We start from the raw sequence: 16,347 nt of genomic DNA, 5'->3' as shown, positions 1-16,347 counted from the left end.
GTTCGTATCACTGCTATCAGTATTGATTTTGTCTACGTACTAACTTGACATTTTGGCCAAAAACGAGTGAAAATTTGTATACAAAAATTTTAAAGAAATATTTTTGCAAATGCTGGTGCAAAATTGAGGTACAAAATTAATGCAATTTTATTGAAAATATTTAGTTGGGTTCACTACCAATTTTAGATGTATTTTAATAAGAGTTATTGCAAACCTGGTAGCCTATTTCAGGGCGGAGACGACGTGAAAAGTGCTTTCTTACATATGTATGTACATTATAATGATTACCATAAAATTTTAAATCAGACCAATTTCAATCAAAATGTTTCTTACAATTTAAGGCAGATATTTCCACATGTACATAAATATTTGAGTGAAAAATGTGTTATGTAGAAAAAGATATTCAATGAATATTGATTTTTTGCACAGATAAGTATGTACATACAAATGTAAGTACACGTGTGTGTGGAGCAAATTTTGTCATTCGGAATTTGTACAGATATGATGAGCGGCCGCCGTAGACAAATGAATTGGTGCAAGGCTACGATTCGGTAGTACACGATTTTGAAACTCCGATTTTTCTAATAGCGGTCGCCCCTTGGTAGTTCTCCGAGTGTATTTCTGTCATGAAAAAGATCCTCATAAAAAACCATCTGTCGTTCGGAGGTAGCGTAAAACTATAGGTCTAAATATAATATAAATGCATACATAAATTGGAGAAGCAGATCGGTATATGTATGTTATGCATATGTATATATGTAAGTACATGTATATATATGTACATATATGATATATGAATAAAACAGTGGCCCTTAACAGGCCGCTCTCCGAGCGAGAGATGATTTTTATGAAATACTATTTGATGATAAGAATATATCCAAAGGCTTACAATTGACAGCCGGCAACATTTTGACATTTTCATTATGTGCGCAGCGGGGATCGACATAAACAGAATTAAAATTATTCTAAACGAGTATCGCTGAAGTATATACAATAAATAAGTATAAATATTAAAACTTCGGAAAATTAAAATATCTGATTTTAAAGTTTATGTTTCCAAAAATCAACATTGTAGTCTAAACGTATTTTTCTTTCCAGCACTCATCCCTTTGGATATCTTAATATTTTCGATTCCACGCTCCCCGTAGATCTGTTTACTTGCAACCTAACTATCCTCTTTGCCCGCGTAGAATGCGCCTAACTTCTATGCTTGAATGATTGACCGATTGCATACGCGTCGCTTAGGAGCTGCAAGCAATCGTAGCGATACCAGCTCCCTGTCGGCGACTACCACCGGCGTTAGCGGTGGTGTCGGTGCTGGGACGAGTGGCGGCGGCACAATTACCACACCGCCAGCCAGCACCAGCTCCTCCAGCGGGCACAGCCTACAACAACAACATTCACAGCCACAGCTACAGCAGCAGCAACAACAACAATTTCGCTCATCACTACACCATCATCAACATTCGTCTGGTCACAGTCATTTCACCTTTAATACGGGCGGCAGCTATAGTCAGGGACATAGTTCCGGCAGTTTATCGCGCATCTCACGCAAGGCGGGTGGTACTTCCCTCTCTGCATCTGCACAAAGTGGACATGGTTTTGATGGGACCAGCACCGTCAATAGCCCGTCAGTTGTGAATTCGGGAAGCGGCAGCGCCAGTAGTGGCCCTGCTCTAATGCCCACAATGGGCCCAATGTTGGGCACTTCAACAAGTGGAGGTGCCGGCATTGCCGGCGGTCAACTGGGTGTGAATAGTCAAAATGTGTCGTTGGCCGCTGCGGGCAGCGGTGGTGTTGGCGGCGGTAGCGGCAGTGGTGCAGGCATTGGTGGCGGTGTCATGGGCGGTATTGGTGGCGTTGGCGGCGGTGCGATAGGCGGTGGTGTTGGCATGGGCATCTGTGGCGGCATTAGTAGTACGATGGGCCCGAGCAGCGCTGCCATAACTGGCGTCCCCCCTATTGGGCTGGGCCTAGCAACGGGCATTGGTAATAAGATGCTCGGCCGCAAGCAAAGCCTCAAGGGGGGCGAACCGTTTTTGGCCGATTACGGTCCCGAGGAGTCGCTTAACGAAAGTGCCGATATTGAATGGGTGAATAAGCTGTGGGTAAGGCGACTAATGCGTTTATGCGCCTTAGTATCCTTGGCCTCAGTCTCATTGAATACGCCGAAAACTTTCGAGCGGCATCCCCCATTACAGTATATAACATTCGTATCGGACACCGCGGTCACGCTGCTTTTCACCGCCGAAATGATTGCCAAAATGCATATCCGAGGTGTACTGCATGTAAGTACAGTTAATGTGAAAATTTATTTAACTGCAACAACAATAACTAAATGTTATGCAGACTTGAACAAATCCATCGGAAAAAATTGCAAAAAGGCTCATCCATCATGCACTCACGTCCAAATCAAAATATTCATAGGAAGCACGGATATGTTGTTTGAAATGTTTTTATTTTTCGAATCGAAAAATGAATTGAAAACTGTATTTTATCATTTACTCACGAGTTAAAAAACTAAAGTCAATAACGATCCCTAGACATTCAGTATTTTATTTTTACAAGTAAAACAATATTAAGTAAGTTTAGATTAAAGAAATTACATTTTTCACTCGCTCGCTAGATAATCCGAAAATTGAAAAAACTTTAAGCGAGAGGTTAATACAAATACTGCATATCTAGCTTTAAAACTCTACAAGTACATACATATACATACATAGAGCCAAAAATTTAACAATTCGATCGATTTGCTCAAGTTTGTTGGTGTTATTGATGTCGTCATTTTAAAATAATCATAGTCCATAATCGACAAGTGAATCGAGTTTGCAACCAATTAATTGTATATATGTATGTATGTACATATGTATTGATGCATGTATGCATGAGTGTCATTTCGAAGAAGGTATTACCCAATTGTTCGCAAGTGATTTCTACTAATCCAATATTTTTCCACACTTTACATACAAACAAATTACCATAGGGCGAAGTACCATATCTAACGGATCATTGGTGTCAATTCGATGCGTCAATGGTATTTTTCCTCTGGATATCGATTATATTGCAAGTTTTCGAAGTTTTAGAAATTGTACCCAAGTAAGTTTTCCTTTTGCCTAATTCTTACAACATATACTCGTACACTTTTTGTGTGAAATGTTTCGGAAGCTATTGACATTACTGTAGACAATATTTTGCCAAACCTAAGAATACATGAAAAGCTGTGATATTATATGTATATTTATGTCCGAGACAGATTTTATTAAAATTGGTTTTATACTATTTTTATTAAAATTTATTACTTAGATTTTCTTACCTTTCCATTTTACGCGCACCACGCCCCTTGATTATGATACGCTTCCTGCGAGTCTTCTTGAAATTTTCGATGCCAAAAAGCCGTATTAACCAAATATTCAAGTGAGAAAAGTAGATTTTAATGACATGTGGATATTAATTAATATGCATTTTGTATATTATATATTACAGACGGTCGAGTCAACAGATCTACAACGTCACATTGTTCTTCCTGTTTTTTATGTCCTTATATGGCTTGTTGGGCGTACAATTCTTTGGAGAGTTGAAAAATCATTGCGTCATGAATAACTCGGAATACGATTACTTGGGAAGACCGTAAGTGCTAAAAAAATGTACCAATCCGAAGGAATGCACGTTAAATTTCACTATTTATATACTAAATGCGAGGTTAGGTTGTACTGGATATTTTAAAATTTACACAAATTACTTTCATTCAATTCTGTTAATGTCAGTTCGTCTCTGTAACTTTGACAGAATTTCAATAATACTTTATTCAACTTGTATGCAAGTATCAAAGCATAACAGAGCAATGTAACATAGGTATGTATGAATGGACCTGAATTATTTGGCATTAAACTCCATCTTGCTATCGGTGTTAGGTCAGATTGGAGTTAGTAGGTCACGAAGACCATTTTTTTTTGACAGGTGAAGTAAAGTTTTTTAACCATTTTTCCATAAAGGTAGATTTTCTAAGCCTAGGCATATTGCCCTAATGCATATGTACGAGTATATATGCTTGTATGCTGGAAATATATGAAAAGTCCTTTACTTTATATGTATATACTTGTATATATTATTTTAACTACAACAAAATACATGCATACAATATATTGGCGTGTATATCCAGTGTTGAGTGTTTGGCCGTGCTCTTTTGCCAATGTGTGGAGAAAAAAACTTGTTTATCGTTTGGTGTTTCAAGCTTTTAGTGAGTCTTGAATGAGAGGTCTACCGAATTGAAGTCGCGCGCCAGCCCATTTGGTAACGGCGGCCGTTATTTATCGATCATTTACCGAGGCTTTAGTATGGTCAGGCGATGTTGACAGGCTGTGGAGGCCAAGTTGTTTATTATTAAGCCACTGATGTCAAATCACCAAGGCAAGTTACACGAATGAACAATATGTTTAAATAATCAAATTTTATTATAAACGGTTTGAGGATATGGTTATCTCTTCGGTAACACGAATTGGCTACCAGAATCGTGAAATTTTACCTCTATAGTCTTTTTATTGTGAGATTTTCTTAAATCGGAGGTCAATGACATTACGGCTAAACGACCTATGTCTACAAAATCAACATAATTCATGCCTTTGCCTAAATGCAGGCGGCCATTGCATGAATTCAATAGAAACTTAGGCCTCTTGGAACCGTGCCATCCGTACAAAGTAGTGGCAGGCATTTAAACAATATTATTATATTCCATATATAATGGCTTACCTGGGCCAAAAGTATTTCGTGAATACCTCACATGCACCTTGTTTTATTCCAGTTCGATCTCTCATTATTAGAAACATCAACATAAATATACAAGGAACAACTGACAGTACACATGCAGGCCCATCGCGATGCAGCAGCTTGTATTTATTTGTTTCCCTTACTGAACCGTCCAGGGGTCCTGATGCATTTCGTCAGTCTTTTTAAGTCGCTATTCACCTAATTATTTTTCGATTTAGATATGAACATTTTGTTCCTTTACTGCCATCGAACTAAAAGATATAGCCCTCAATAGAATATGATTCCGAGTGACCCTTTTTATATGCCCGCGTCAGAACCCTCTTCGAGTGTTGTGATTCTTGTGGTAACCGGAAGAGTTGATGTTGATTATTTCTACATGTGGCATTTTGGAACTATTTATTGGATAGTTAATGAAGTATTAAATTCTTTTGATTTGCAGTGTAATGGAAACCGGGTTGTTTCGACACTGACAAAATTAAGACTCTGGAAAATAAAATTTAGCTTTGGGAAATAAAATTTTCTTAAATTTCTCTTTAAGCATTTTGACGATCAATTCACTGGCCATTCCCGATACATTTTGCTCCATGGATCCCGACTCAGGATATCAATGCTCACCAGGGATGATTTGCATGAAAATGGACTTTCTGAGTAGCTATGTGATTGGTTTTAATGGCTTTGAGGACTTTGCTACTAGTATTTTTACTGTATACCAAGCCGCATCGCAGGAAGGCTGGGTCTTTATTATGTATCGCGCGATTGATTCTCTGCCCGCCTGGAGGGCTGCTTTTTATTTTAGGTTTGTATACAAATAAATATGATATATTTCAAATTTTTATGAAGAAAAAAATATGTTACTGAATCACTCTTTTCCCCACCAGCACAATGATATTCTTCCTTGCTTGGCTGGTTAAGAACGTTTTTATTGCTGTTATTACGGAGACATTCAATGAGATACGTGTGCAGTTCCAGCAGATGTGGGGTGCCAGAGGTCACATACAAAAGACCGCCGCATCGCAAATTCTCAGCGGAAATGATTCCGGTTGGCGGTTGGTTACAATAGATGATAATAAACATGGCGGTTTGGCGCCTGAAACATGTCATGCCATCTTACGTTCTCCCTATTTTCGTATGTGGGTGATGTCAGTAATCTTGGCTAACGGTATTGTAATGGCCACAATGACTTTCAAACATGACGGTCGACCAAGAAATGTTTTTTATGAGAAATATTATTATATCGAAATGGCGTTTACCTTCTTCTTGGATTTAGAGACACTGTTCAAGATTTATTGCTTGGGTTGGCGGGGTTACTATAAGCATTCTATACATAAATTCGAATTACTATTGGCTGTGGGCACCACTATACATATTGTGCCAATGTTTTACCTCTCGGGCTTCACCTACTTTCAGGTAAGAGTTAAGCCATGGATACGTTATTTTATTACAACAAATAAAAAATTGTATGTGCATAATAAATCTCTTTTTAGCTAAATTGGAAAAATTTTCTTCTCGAAAATAGTTTTTTTAGTTTTTAGTGGTTGATGTGCGCTTTAGTGAAGATTATTTCTGCGTACTAATAATCTCATTCAATATTTTTCATGAGTCAATGTATTCTTACCTTACTTTTTTATTCCTCTTTCTAGGTTCTTCGCGTTGTACGTCTGATTAAAGCGTCGCCTATGCTCGAAGGTTTCGTTTACAAGATTTTCGGACCCGGCAAGAAACTCGGTTCACTTATCATATTCACCATGTGCTTACTGATCATTAGCTCCAGTATCTCTATGCAACTTTTTTGCTTCCTCTGTGACTTCACAAAATTTGAAACATTCCCGGAAGCTTTTATGTCTATGTTTCAAATTCTCACTCAAGAAGCTTGGGTTGAAGTTATGGACGAAACTATGATACGCACAAGTAAAACTCTAACACCACTAGTTGCGGTGTATTTCATTCTCTACCACTTGTTCGTCACTCTGATCGTGCTCAGTTTGTTCGTGGCGGTTATTTTGGATAATTTGGAATTGGATGAAGATATTAAAAAACTGAAGCAACTTAAATTTCGAGAGCAGAGTGCCGAGATAAAGGAAACACTTCCATTTCGTTTACGTATTTTTGAAAAGTTTCCTGACTCACCACAAATGACCATTCTCCATAGAATACCAAACGATTTTACCTTGCCCAAAGTGCGCGAATCCTTCATGAAGCATTTTGTGATCGAGCTGGAAACTGATGACCCCTCAATCGTAGAGAATTGTAAACGACCCATGTCTGAGTGTTGGGAATCTAACGTGGTATTTCGTAAACAGAAACCTGTCAGAATAATGAACAAGACGCCAAAGGTGCGTTCAGCCGGCAGCAGTTTGAGGAAGTTGGCAATCACACATATAATCAAGTAAGCGAGAGATGACGAAATGTTTTTCTAGTTATAAATGGAATTGGCTACCAAAATTTTAATTAGGAAGCTGCTGTAGATACAATTAGATTTTAAACCAATATTTATTAAGAAGGTAAAAGAAATAAATGTTTGTATAAGATTCATATTAATAAGCAAAAATTATCATTTACTTGTCGAAATGTTTCCACAGCAGCTATCCTATATGAAATGTGTCTTCAAAATTTTCATATATGTGTACTTTTATTCAAAATTGACTTACTCAAGTCGACTTTCCAGTGATTCGAATAATCAGCGTTTAATGCTTGGAGACTCCGCTATGCTGCCTGTGGTAGGCGGCAAAGGGGGTTTAAAGTCTCAAGGCACCATAACACATTCGAAACCATGGCGTGTAGATCAAAAGAAGTAGGTGCATAACACATTTTATGCGAACTCGTTAATCTTTTATTGTTGTTAATTTCTGTTCATTGTCCTAGATTTGGTTCTCGTTCTATACGCCGGAGCGTACGTTCCGGTTCGATTAAACTGAAACAGACTTATGAACATTTAATGGAAAATGGTGATATCGCAGCAGCTCCACGCGCCAACTCAGGGCGTGCGCGTCCACATGATCTCGATATAAAACTTCTACAAGCGAAGCGACAACAAGCCGAGATGAGACGAAATCAGCGTGAAGAAGACTTGCGTGAGAATCATCCGTTTTTCGATACACCGCTCTTCTTAGTACCGCGTGAGAGTCGTTTTCGTAAGATCTGTCAGAAAATCGTACACGGACGCTATGACGCGCGGCTAAAGGATCCACTTACGGGCAAGGAACGTAAAGTACAGTACAAAAGCATGCAGTAAGTAGCTTAAATAAATTTTTAATAGAATATTCCTTTGGTAGTATTCTGATGTTCTTCCTTGAAATCTGCAGTAACTTTCTTGGTCTGGTCACTTACTTGGATTGGTTAATGATCTTCGTTACGACTCTGTCTTGCATATCTATGATGTTTGAAACACCGAGCTATCGTGTTATGGATCATCCAACTCTACAAATCGCTGAATATGGTTTTGTTGTATTCATGAGCCTCGAATTAGCATTAAAAATACTTGCCGATGGCCTCTTCTTCACACCGAAAGCCTACATAAAGGACGTCGCTGCCGTTCTGGATGTCTTCATTTATGTTGTATCCACATCCTTTCTTTGTTGGATGCCTCAACATATACCGACCAGTTCTGGCGCACAACTACTGATGATTCTGCGCTGTGTGCGCCCGTTGCGTATTTTCACGTTGGTGCCACATATGCGCAAAGTCGTTTATGAGTTGTGTCGCGGCTTCAAGGAGATCCTGCTCGTATCCACGTTGCTCATACTGCTCATGTTTATTTTTGCCAGCTATGGTGTACAGTTGTATGGTGGGCGGTTGGCGCGTTGTAATGATCCTACAATAATACGCCGAGAGGATTGTGTAGGTGTGTTTATGCGACGCGTTTTTGTGACAAAAATGAAGTTGACGCCCGGGAGTAATGAGTCCTATCCGTCAATGCTAGTGCCTCGCGTTTGGGCAAATCCACGCAGATTCAATTTTGACAACATCGGTGATGCGATGCTGACATTATTCGAAGTGCTCTCCTTCAAGGGTTGGTTGGATGTGCGTGATGTATTGATCAAGGCTGTTGGACCGGTGGGGAATAGTTAAAGTTTATCTCAAAGTAGCTCTATTGTTTGTTTTTCATTTTTTATATTTTTCAGATACACGCTATTTATATACACATCTACATTTTTTTGGGTTGCATGATTGGATTGACCTTGTTTGTGGGTGTGGTGATTGCTAATTACTCTGAGAACAAAGGTACCGCTCTCTTGACGGTCGATCAGCGGCGTTGGTGCGATCTGAAGAAGCGTTTGAAGATTGCTCAACCTCTACATTTACCCCCACGACCTGATGGCAGAAAGTTCCGTGCCTTTACCTATGACATAACTCAGAATATTATTTTCAAGCGCATTATAGCGGTGGTGGTGCTAATTAATAGCATGTTACTGTCCATCACGGTAAGAATATAAAAATTTCAATAGACTATAGAAGGTGTAATGGTTAACAAATGTATGTAAAGTACAAAGTTGAGGCTTGGTTGTGATTAAAATCGTGTAATGTCTATATTATTCAAAGTATTAAACATGTCTTCGAGAAGGTTTCACTGGGGGTCATAGTACTCTGGTTTTTCGGGTTTAAGATGATATTTCGTCTTTTGCCTTTGACACAGATCTTCATCCCATAAAGTTTTCTCTTTTGTACCTTAAATCACATTTGGTTACCTGGTATTAAAAAAAAAGGTTTCAGTCATGCTAAATGTTGTTTTCAGAATTTTTATTTATTTTATTATTGCCAAACTAAAAAAAATTCTAGAAATATGCCAGACTCTAATGACTACAAAGCAGGGGTGAACGCAGGTGGGGGCTAACTCAATATTAAATGTTTCTTTACCCACATTTTTTTAATGTACTTACGGAGCATAGACCAACAACATTCATAGACGCTCCAAGTATACGAATGCATGCAGATAGGCGAAACACTTCCTGTTACAGTTGCCCAGCGCTCAGGAGAATTAAATCATATTTGCGTAATAAAACTGCGAAATAAAGTTTACGTGGTTTAGCTTTACTTAACACCCACAGAGATATAGATGATACGAGAGAAGAAATATTGGACATAATCGCAAAAAAAAAAAAAAAATTGCCGTGACTACTGCATTTTTTCTTTTTAAGGAAGAAATATTAAAGAAATATATACTTAAATTTATAATTGAACTTAAAAAAAGAATTTCAATATAGACATTTAGCAAACACGAAACGCATACGTGGTGGAACTGATTAATAAAATTAAATAGAAAGAAAATAAATTTGTATAACCCCCTGGAACCATTATCTGCGTTCGCCTCTGATACAAAACCTTACAAATCAGCGGTAAAATCCTTGTGCTAAAACTAATTGTTACCAGCTAAAATCATAGATTTCATTATTATACGTACTGGGATTCAGTCCGGGAAGTGCAAAATACAAATCAATGCTTAAAGAGACAATATTGAGCTCATTAAGTGCCAAATTTTACATGAAAGGAATAGTAGAAGTGCAATTTTGCATTATGTTAAGAATATCAAAGTTTATCTACTCGGAGTAGGATAATGATATGTTATATATTATTTATATAAATATGTTACATAATATATATATGTATATATTATTTATTCCTCTATTTCGAATATCTATAAAATATTATATCCTGGAATAAACTATATTATTTTTTTTTTTTGCAGTGGATCAAGGGTGAAGTGCACACTGAACGTTTAGTGATCGTGAGCGCTGTATTGAATTTTGTATTTGTCATTGAAGTGGTTATGAAGAATATAGCGTTCACTCCACGCGGCTACTGGCAATCGCGACGGAATCGTTATGATTTACTAGTCACCGTAGCTGGTGTTGTTTGGATATTCCTGCAAACTATTCTTAGGGTAAGAATTTTATTGTCTAATATGTACATTGTACACATACCTATATATCATATATATCTTTATAACCCTTTTTTAACAGAATGATCTCTCCTATTTCTTCGGTTTTATGGTGGTGATTTTACGTTTCTTCACCATTACGGGCAAGCATACCACACTCAAAATGCTTATGCTAACAGTGGGCGTGTCCGTTTGTAAGTCTTTCTTCATCATATTTGGTATGTTCTTGTTGGTGTTCTTTTATGCCTTGGCTGGAACTATACTCTTTGGGACTGTTAAGTACGGCGAGGGTATTGGGAGACGGGCAAATTTTGGCTCACCTGTAACAGGAGTGGCTATGTTGTTTCGCATTGTTACCGGGGAAGATTGGAATAAAATTATGCATGATTGTATGGTGCAACCGCCATATTGTACACCAGGAAACAATTATTGGGAAACCGATTGTGGTAAGTAAAACATGAATTCACTCGAAAAGTTGTTTTTGGCTCGATGCGATTTAATGAAGCTTCTTCATATTTAATTATGGCTCTAATCGGCTATTTGATTTCAGCCAGTAGTGGTTTTGGTTCAAGGGTGACCTAAAAAAGGAAGCCTGGCTCAATCATTTCTATTTGATTTTTCCAGTAGGTTGCGCTCAGGACAATATAATCTTAAAGCGATAATTACTGAATCTGTATTCACTGATCTATCTCAACGTCATACTTTTTAATATGAGGTGTTCATCTTACTAGGGGTGATATTTATATTTCTGGCCTACAACGGAAAAATTAACACTGTTAATTTCACAGGCCGACAAAAATTAACCAACATTCAGACCCAGAAACCAGACTATATATTTCCGAAGGTTTATGATGCGCTGAATCCAAATCTGGCCTCAGAATTGCTCTATCAGCTCTGGTTTTCGAGATATCCTAACCTAAAAGTGCAAAAAACACCGTTTTTGCCCATATTTCAGGTTATGTAGCCTTGCAGATGTTTTCTTTCACCAAAATTAAAGGATGGCATCTTTAAATACAGGCCTTCTTTTTTCAAATGGCGTTGAGTTTGCTCAAATATCACTTTTTTCCGCAGAGATATCGCATTTTGAAATTTTCATGTTTCTAAATTTTCCTACACCTGAAAATCGATTGAGATAACATAGACATGATAGGTATAGTCGATTACTAATTTTCTTGAATTGAGTCTTATTTTTCTTGATATCTCGTACTACAAGTGGGCTAATTTACTTAACTTCTAACCCCCATAAACCCCCTAACACTTAGAAACCACCCCTATTACACCGCAAGCAAGCTAACCCACCTAACACAAGAAACAGCGAGTTTAGATAGTGTAGGGGTGTGGTGAGTCAGCACACTTCTGGTGTGAGACAAAAGGCGATCATGCAAAATCTTGTTGATGCTCATCATACTAATGACCAAATATACTATACCTCAATCTCACGATGTCTAACTTGTCGATCTTGCTCAATCATGTCGCGCACATCATCAATATTTTCGGGTACAACAACTGATTTTGGACGACCGTCCTGGAATTCTTCGGTGAGCGGACAGCGACCGCGTAACAATTCATTGTAACAGTTTTTAACGATGCTAAATGAGGGTGCTTGCTCGCCGTATAAAGGATTATGCTCATCGGATTTTTTTGACGAATTGTATTTTTAAAGCAACTTTAAACAATACAACACTCTGTAAACCATCAAAACATTCGGAGTTCGTGTATGTAAAGTATGTCAAAATTTCCAAGGTAAATTCTAGATGGCTCCCGACAACGCTAGAATTGTTCAAGGCCCGAAATATAAATTGCAGCCCTCCTATTACGCTTATGTCAGTATTTTCTTCAACGAGCATTATAGAATTAGTTATTACACCCACTTTCATCTCATACAACAAATTATTAACTGCAATTTATGGAAATTATGAAAAATGCAGATATATTTACAAAAGATTTTTTTTTTATTTTTAGGAAACTTTACCGCCAGTTTAGTATACTTTTGTACTTTCTACGTTATAATAACATATATTGTGCTGAATTTGCTTGTGGGTATGTACATATGTAGTCTGGTGTTACTGAAATGGTTTTTTTTACCGAATTTTCTTAAACATGACTACAAATGTATATGTATTTCATCTTGCAGCTATTATCATGGAGAACTTTTCACTGTTCTATTCTAATGAAGAGGATGCTTTGCTTTCTTATGCCGACATACGGAATTTCCAGAATACATGGAATATAGTGGATATACATCAGCGTGGCGTTATACCAGTGCGCCGTGTAAAATTTATACTTCGTCTGCTGAAAGGGCGACTAGAGTGTGATCCCCAAAAGGATCGTCTACTTTTCAAGTACATGTGCTATGAGTTGGAAAAGTTGCACAATGGCGAAGACGTGACATTCCACGATGTAATCAAGTATGAAAAGAAGTTGAGAAGCACCGAACTTTATATTCCCCGCATATTTTTATAAAATTTAATTTGGCCTGGCTATTAATTTTTGAAAACAAACTCATAGACAGCGAGAGTTTAGCTTGTAACATCCGATGAACGGATGGAAATTTAGTCTTACTGTATAAAAATTGGGAATGGGTTTTATCTGTTCTCAATTATAATTATGCCGGTTATAAATGTGAGGGGAGCAATACGTGTACTAAGTTTGGGCGATAAATGGATATTATGGAGATAAAAACATTTACCCAAAAGTGGGCGACCATTTTTTGAAAGTTTACTTTCGTCGTACTTATTTTTTGGGCTCATCATTTTTATGTATGTATAATATATCTTATTCCAATTTTTTCCTTTGTCCTAGTATGCTATCCTATCGCTCAGTGGACATACGTAAAGCTCTGCAATTGGAAGAGTTACTGGCACGTGAAGAATTTGAATATTTGGTTGAGGAAGAGGTGGCGAAGATGACTATACGCACATGGTTAGAGGGTTGTCTTAAGAAGATACGTGCACAAAATGCAAGCGTAAGCTCATGCAAATATTAAATTAGCAAGTTAGCTAAAGCAACGATTTTTTTTTGTTCTTAGAAGCAACAAAATTCTTTGATTGCCGGTTTGCGCGCCACAAACGAACAGCTAATGCTACTCAAAACACCAGAAGATAAAACCCCCACCAGTGGTGCGGAAAAGCCACCTGGCAGCGCCACCGCCCCATGCCCACCCACTAGTGATGCATTCTCACCCACCTTCAGCTCAACCGAAAATGAAGAGAAAGACGCCAGTGGCAGTGCCGCCATTTCCACCACCGCTGACGCGCATGGTGTGCAACGCGTTATAGGCGCTACCAAGCGCGCCTATGCGCTTAATCGCTCCGATTCTACAGGCAGCTCAACGGGCCGGAAATATTTAGCACCAACTACATCCGATCCACAACAACGCAGCACGCTAACGGACAAAGAGCGCTTGCATATTAGTAGCCAACAGAAGAAGAAAAATTCAATGACTACAGTACCCACCCTACCACCTGTCGTTGCTGCAAGCGGTGCTTCAATTAAACGGGATTTAAATCGTACATCGGGATTTTTTACATCAGGCAACAGTGATGGCAGCCAATTTCATTATCCACCACATGTGGTGAATCATTTTGGAGAACAGCATGGGCCGTTGGGTAGTCCGTCGGCAGTTATGGGCCACATTATTTCAGGTAGCAAGTTATTACCATTCAACAATCAAGCAAATGCGGTTTATGAGGTGCACGATTGGTGGCAGGAACAGGTGATTTGTACGCTTTACAGCGACGATGAAGGTTAAATTACAAAAGAAATGGAGGATTTATAGTAATGAATGAAATTATAGGGAAAAGTAACGTATGTATGTGGTAGATATGTATGTCTATAAGTATGAAATTAGAAAATATAATAAGTATAACGTGATTAGAATTTGAAGGGATTACGCCAAATGTTAAATTTTTACCGTTAGTATTTGTCTCTATCAGATTTACAAACATTTAATAGCCAAGAAATAGTGCATACAATTAATTTGTCTATAATACTGATTAGTTATTGTTACATGAGTTGATTCATTTTAGGAAAATATTGTTAGAAAATGTTTAAAATGCAAACAATATTGTAATGTCTTAATTTTGTAATAAAAATATGATGAAAACTTGCATTCGATTAATTTTATACAAAAAAGGAATACAAAGAAAAATCGAGCAAGCTACCACTTTTTTTTTTTTTTGCATATAACGCAGCACAACGTGTTGATCATTTCTGAGAGAGAGTTCTAGCTTGTAACATTCAAGTAACAGACAGATATTCAGTTCTAACAAATAAAAAGTTGACGCAGTCTTTGCCCGAACTCTAGAATATGTATTTATGTCGGATTTGAATAAGGTGGAGAGTAATAAGTATACCAGCTTTGAGCGAGTTTTATGATGCCATTATTTTGATATACGCATTTTCCCAAAAATGGATGTGCCACCTACTTTCATCGTAAGTATTTGTTTTTTTTTTTTGGTTCTTTGCCAAATTCTATTTATTAGCTTCATTATAGATTTTGTATTCAAGAATTTTATTTCGACCCTTTACGTTGACTATACTTATTTCCATTTCTTGTAATTATTGATAACACAATCCGGACCATGCGTAAAAGCGCTAGCCGAATGCAAACTAGTTTTGCTTACTATACCTACTTGCTTTAAAAACGTAAAGGGTGTTTTTTTTAGAGGTTAGGTTTTCAAGATGAAATAAAACGTATATAATTTAATGTTATGGCCAAGAATTTAGCTTTATTATAAAGATAAGGGTTTGCCATTATGTTTTAAAAATGATTTCGGGCAAGTGGCCGCCGCGGCTGGCTCGAATAAATTCCAGCCGAGAGGCCCAATTTTCGACCACTTTTTGCAGCAATTGGGGCCGTATGTCAGCAATAACGCGCCGAATATTCTCTTCCAAGACGTCAATCGTCTCGGGCTTATCTGCGTAGACAAGCGACTTCACATATCCCCACAAGAAATAGTCCAGCGGTGTTATATCGCACGATCTTGGAGGCCACGCCAGGGTCCACAGGTCCACGGCGCGAGATAATGCGCTCACCAAAAGTTTCCTTCAATAAATCGATTGTTGCGTTGGCTGTATGACATGTAGCGCCGTCTTGTTGGAACCAAAGGTCGTCCACATCAACATCGTCCAATTCAGGCACGAAAAAGTCATTAATCATGGCTCTATAGCGCTCTCCATTGACTGTAACATTATGGCCGGCTTCATTTTTAAAGAAATATGGACCAATGATTCCCTCTGCCCATAGAGCACACCAAACAGTGACTTTTTGAGGATGTAACGGCGTCTCAGCAATGGCTTGTGGATTATGTTCACTCCAAATGCGACAATTTTGCTTATTGACATACCCATTCAACCAAAAGTGAGCTTCATCGCTGAACAAAATTTTCTTGTGAAAATCGGGATCGGTGGCCATCTCGTTTTGGGCCCATTCACCGAACGTGCGACGCGCTTGATGGTGGTTCGGCTTCAATTCTTGCAGGAGTTGGATTTTGTAAGCCCGCAAACCAAGATCCTTCCGCAAAATCTTCCATAAAGTGGATGGGCACATCTCCAATTGCTGCGCGCGATGGCGGATGGACTCATTCGGGTCTTCTTCGATAATCTGCCCCACAGCAGCAATAGCTTCTTCGGTGCGCACTGTACGACGTCTCTGAGGATGCGTATTATCCACTAGAGCAAACGTGGTGCGAAACCGATCCATGGTT

General features: G+C 38.2%; 1 protein-coding gene across 5 annotated transcripts; it reads left to right on the top strand.

Moving 5' to 3' along the window:
- Positions 1-14,747, top strand: LOC128858496 (sodium leak channel NALCN). 5 transcript variants are annotated; one of them, XM_054094847.1, is made up of 18 exons: positions 1-128; positions 1,099-2,288; positions 2,984-3,096; positions 3,304-3,414; positions 3,484-3,627; positions 5,303-5,560; positions 5,643-6,171; positions 6,405-7,150; positions 7,430-7,555; positions 7,627-7,992; positions 8,067-8,817; positions 8,886-9,185; positions 10,448-10,642; positions 10,722-11,085; positions 12,602-12,679; positions 12,774-13,047; positions 13,442-13,604; positions 13,668-14,747. In XM_054094847.1, exons 2-18 carry the CDS (start codon positions 1,215-1,217, stop codon positions 14,388-14,390), a joined length of 6,315 nt encoding a protein of 2,104 aa, XP_053950822.1. In that variant the 5' UTR covers positions 1-128; positions 1,099-1,214; the 3' UTR covers positions 14,391-14,747. The 5 variants fall into 5 exon arrangements, with proteins under 5 accessions (XP_053950822.1, XP_053950819.1, XP_053950823.1 ...); XM_054094844.1 differs by having other exon boundaries at positions 7,418-7,555; XM_054094845.1 differs by lacking the exon at positions 1-128 and adding an exon at positions 934-984 and having other exon boundaries at positions 7,418-7,555.
- Positions 14,748-16,347: the final 1,600 nt, after the last annotated feature.

Source organism: Anastrepha ludens, chromosome 3, assembly GCF_028408465.1.
Source record: "Anastrepha ludens isolate Willacy chromosome 3, idAnaLude1.1, whole genome shotgun sequence".
Lineage (NCBI taxonomy): Eukaryota > Metazoa > Arthropoda > Insecta > Diptera > Tephritidae > Anastrepha > Anastrepha ludens.
Note: the sequence above shows the minus strand (reverse complement) of the source record. Positions and strands in the feature narration are given on the sequence as shown.

What these genes read in the sequence shown, in the direction of transcription:
- LOC128858496 (XM_054094844.1), top strand. Translation starts at nt 1,215, where the DNA reads ATGATTGACCGATTGCATACGCGTCGCTTAGGAGCTGCAAGCAATCGT. An exon ending in TTATTGGGAAACCGATTGTG is followed by an intron (nt 11,086 to 12,601) that starts GTAAGTAAAACA and finishes TTTTATTTTTAG; the next exon opens with GAAACTTTACCGCCAGTTTA. An exon ending in TGTGCTGAATTTGCTTGTGG is followed by an intron (nt 12,680 to 12,773) that starts GTATGTACATAT and finishes TTCATCTTGCAG; the next exon opens with CTATTATCATGGAGAACTTT.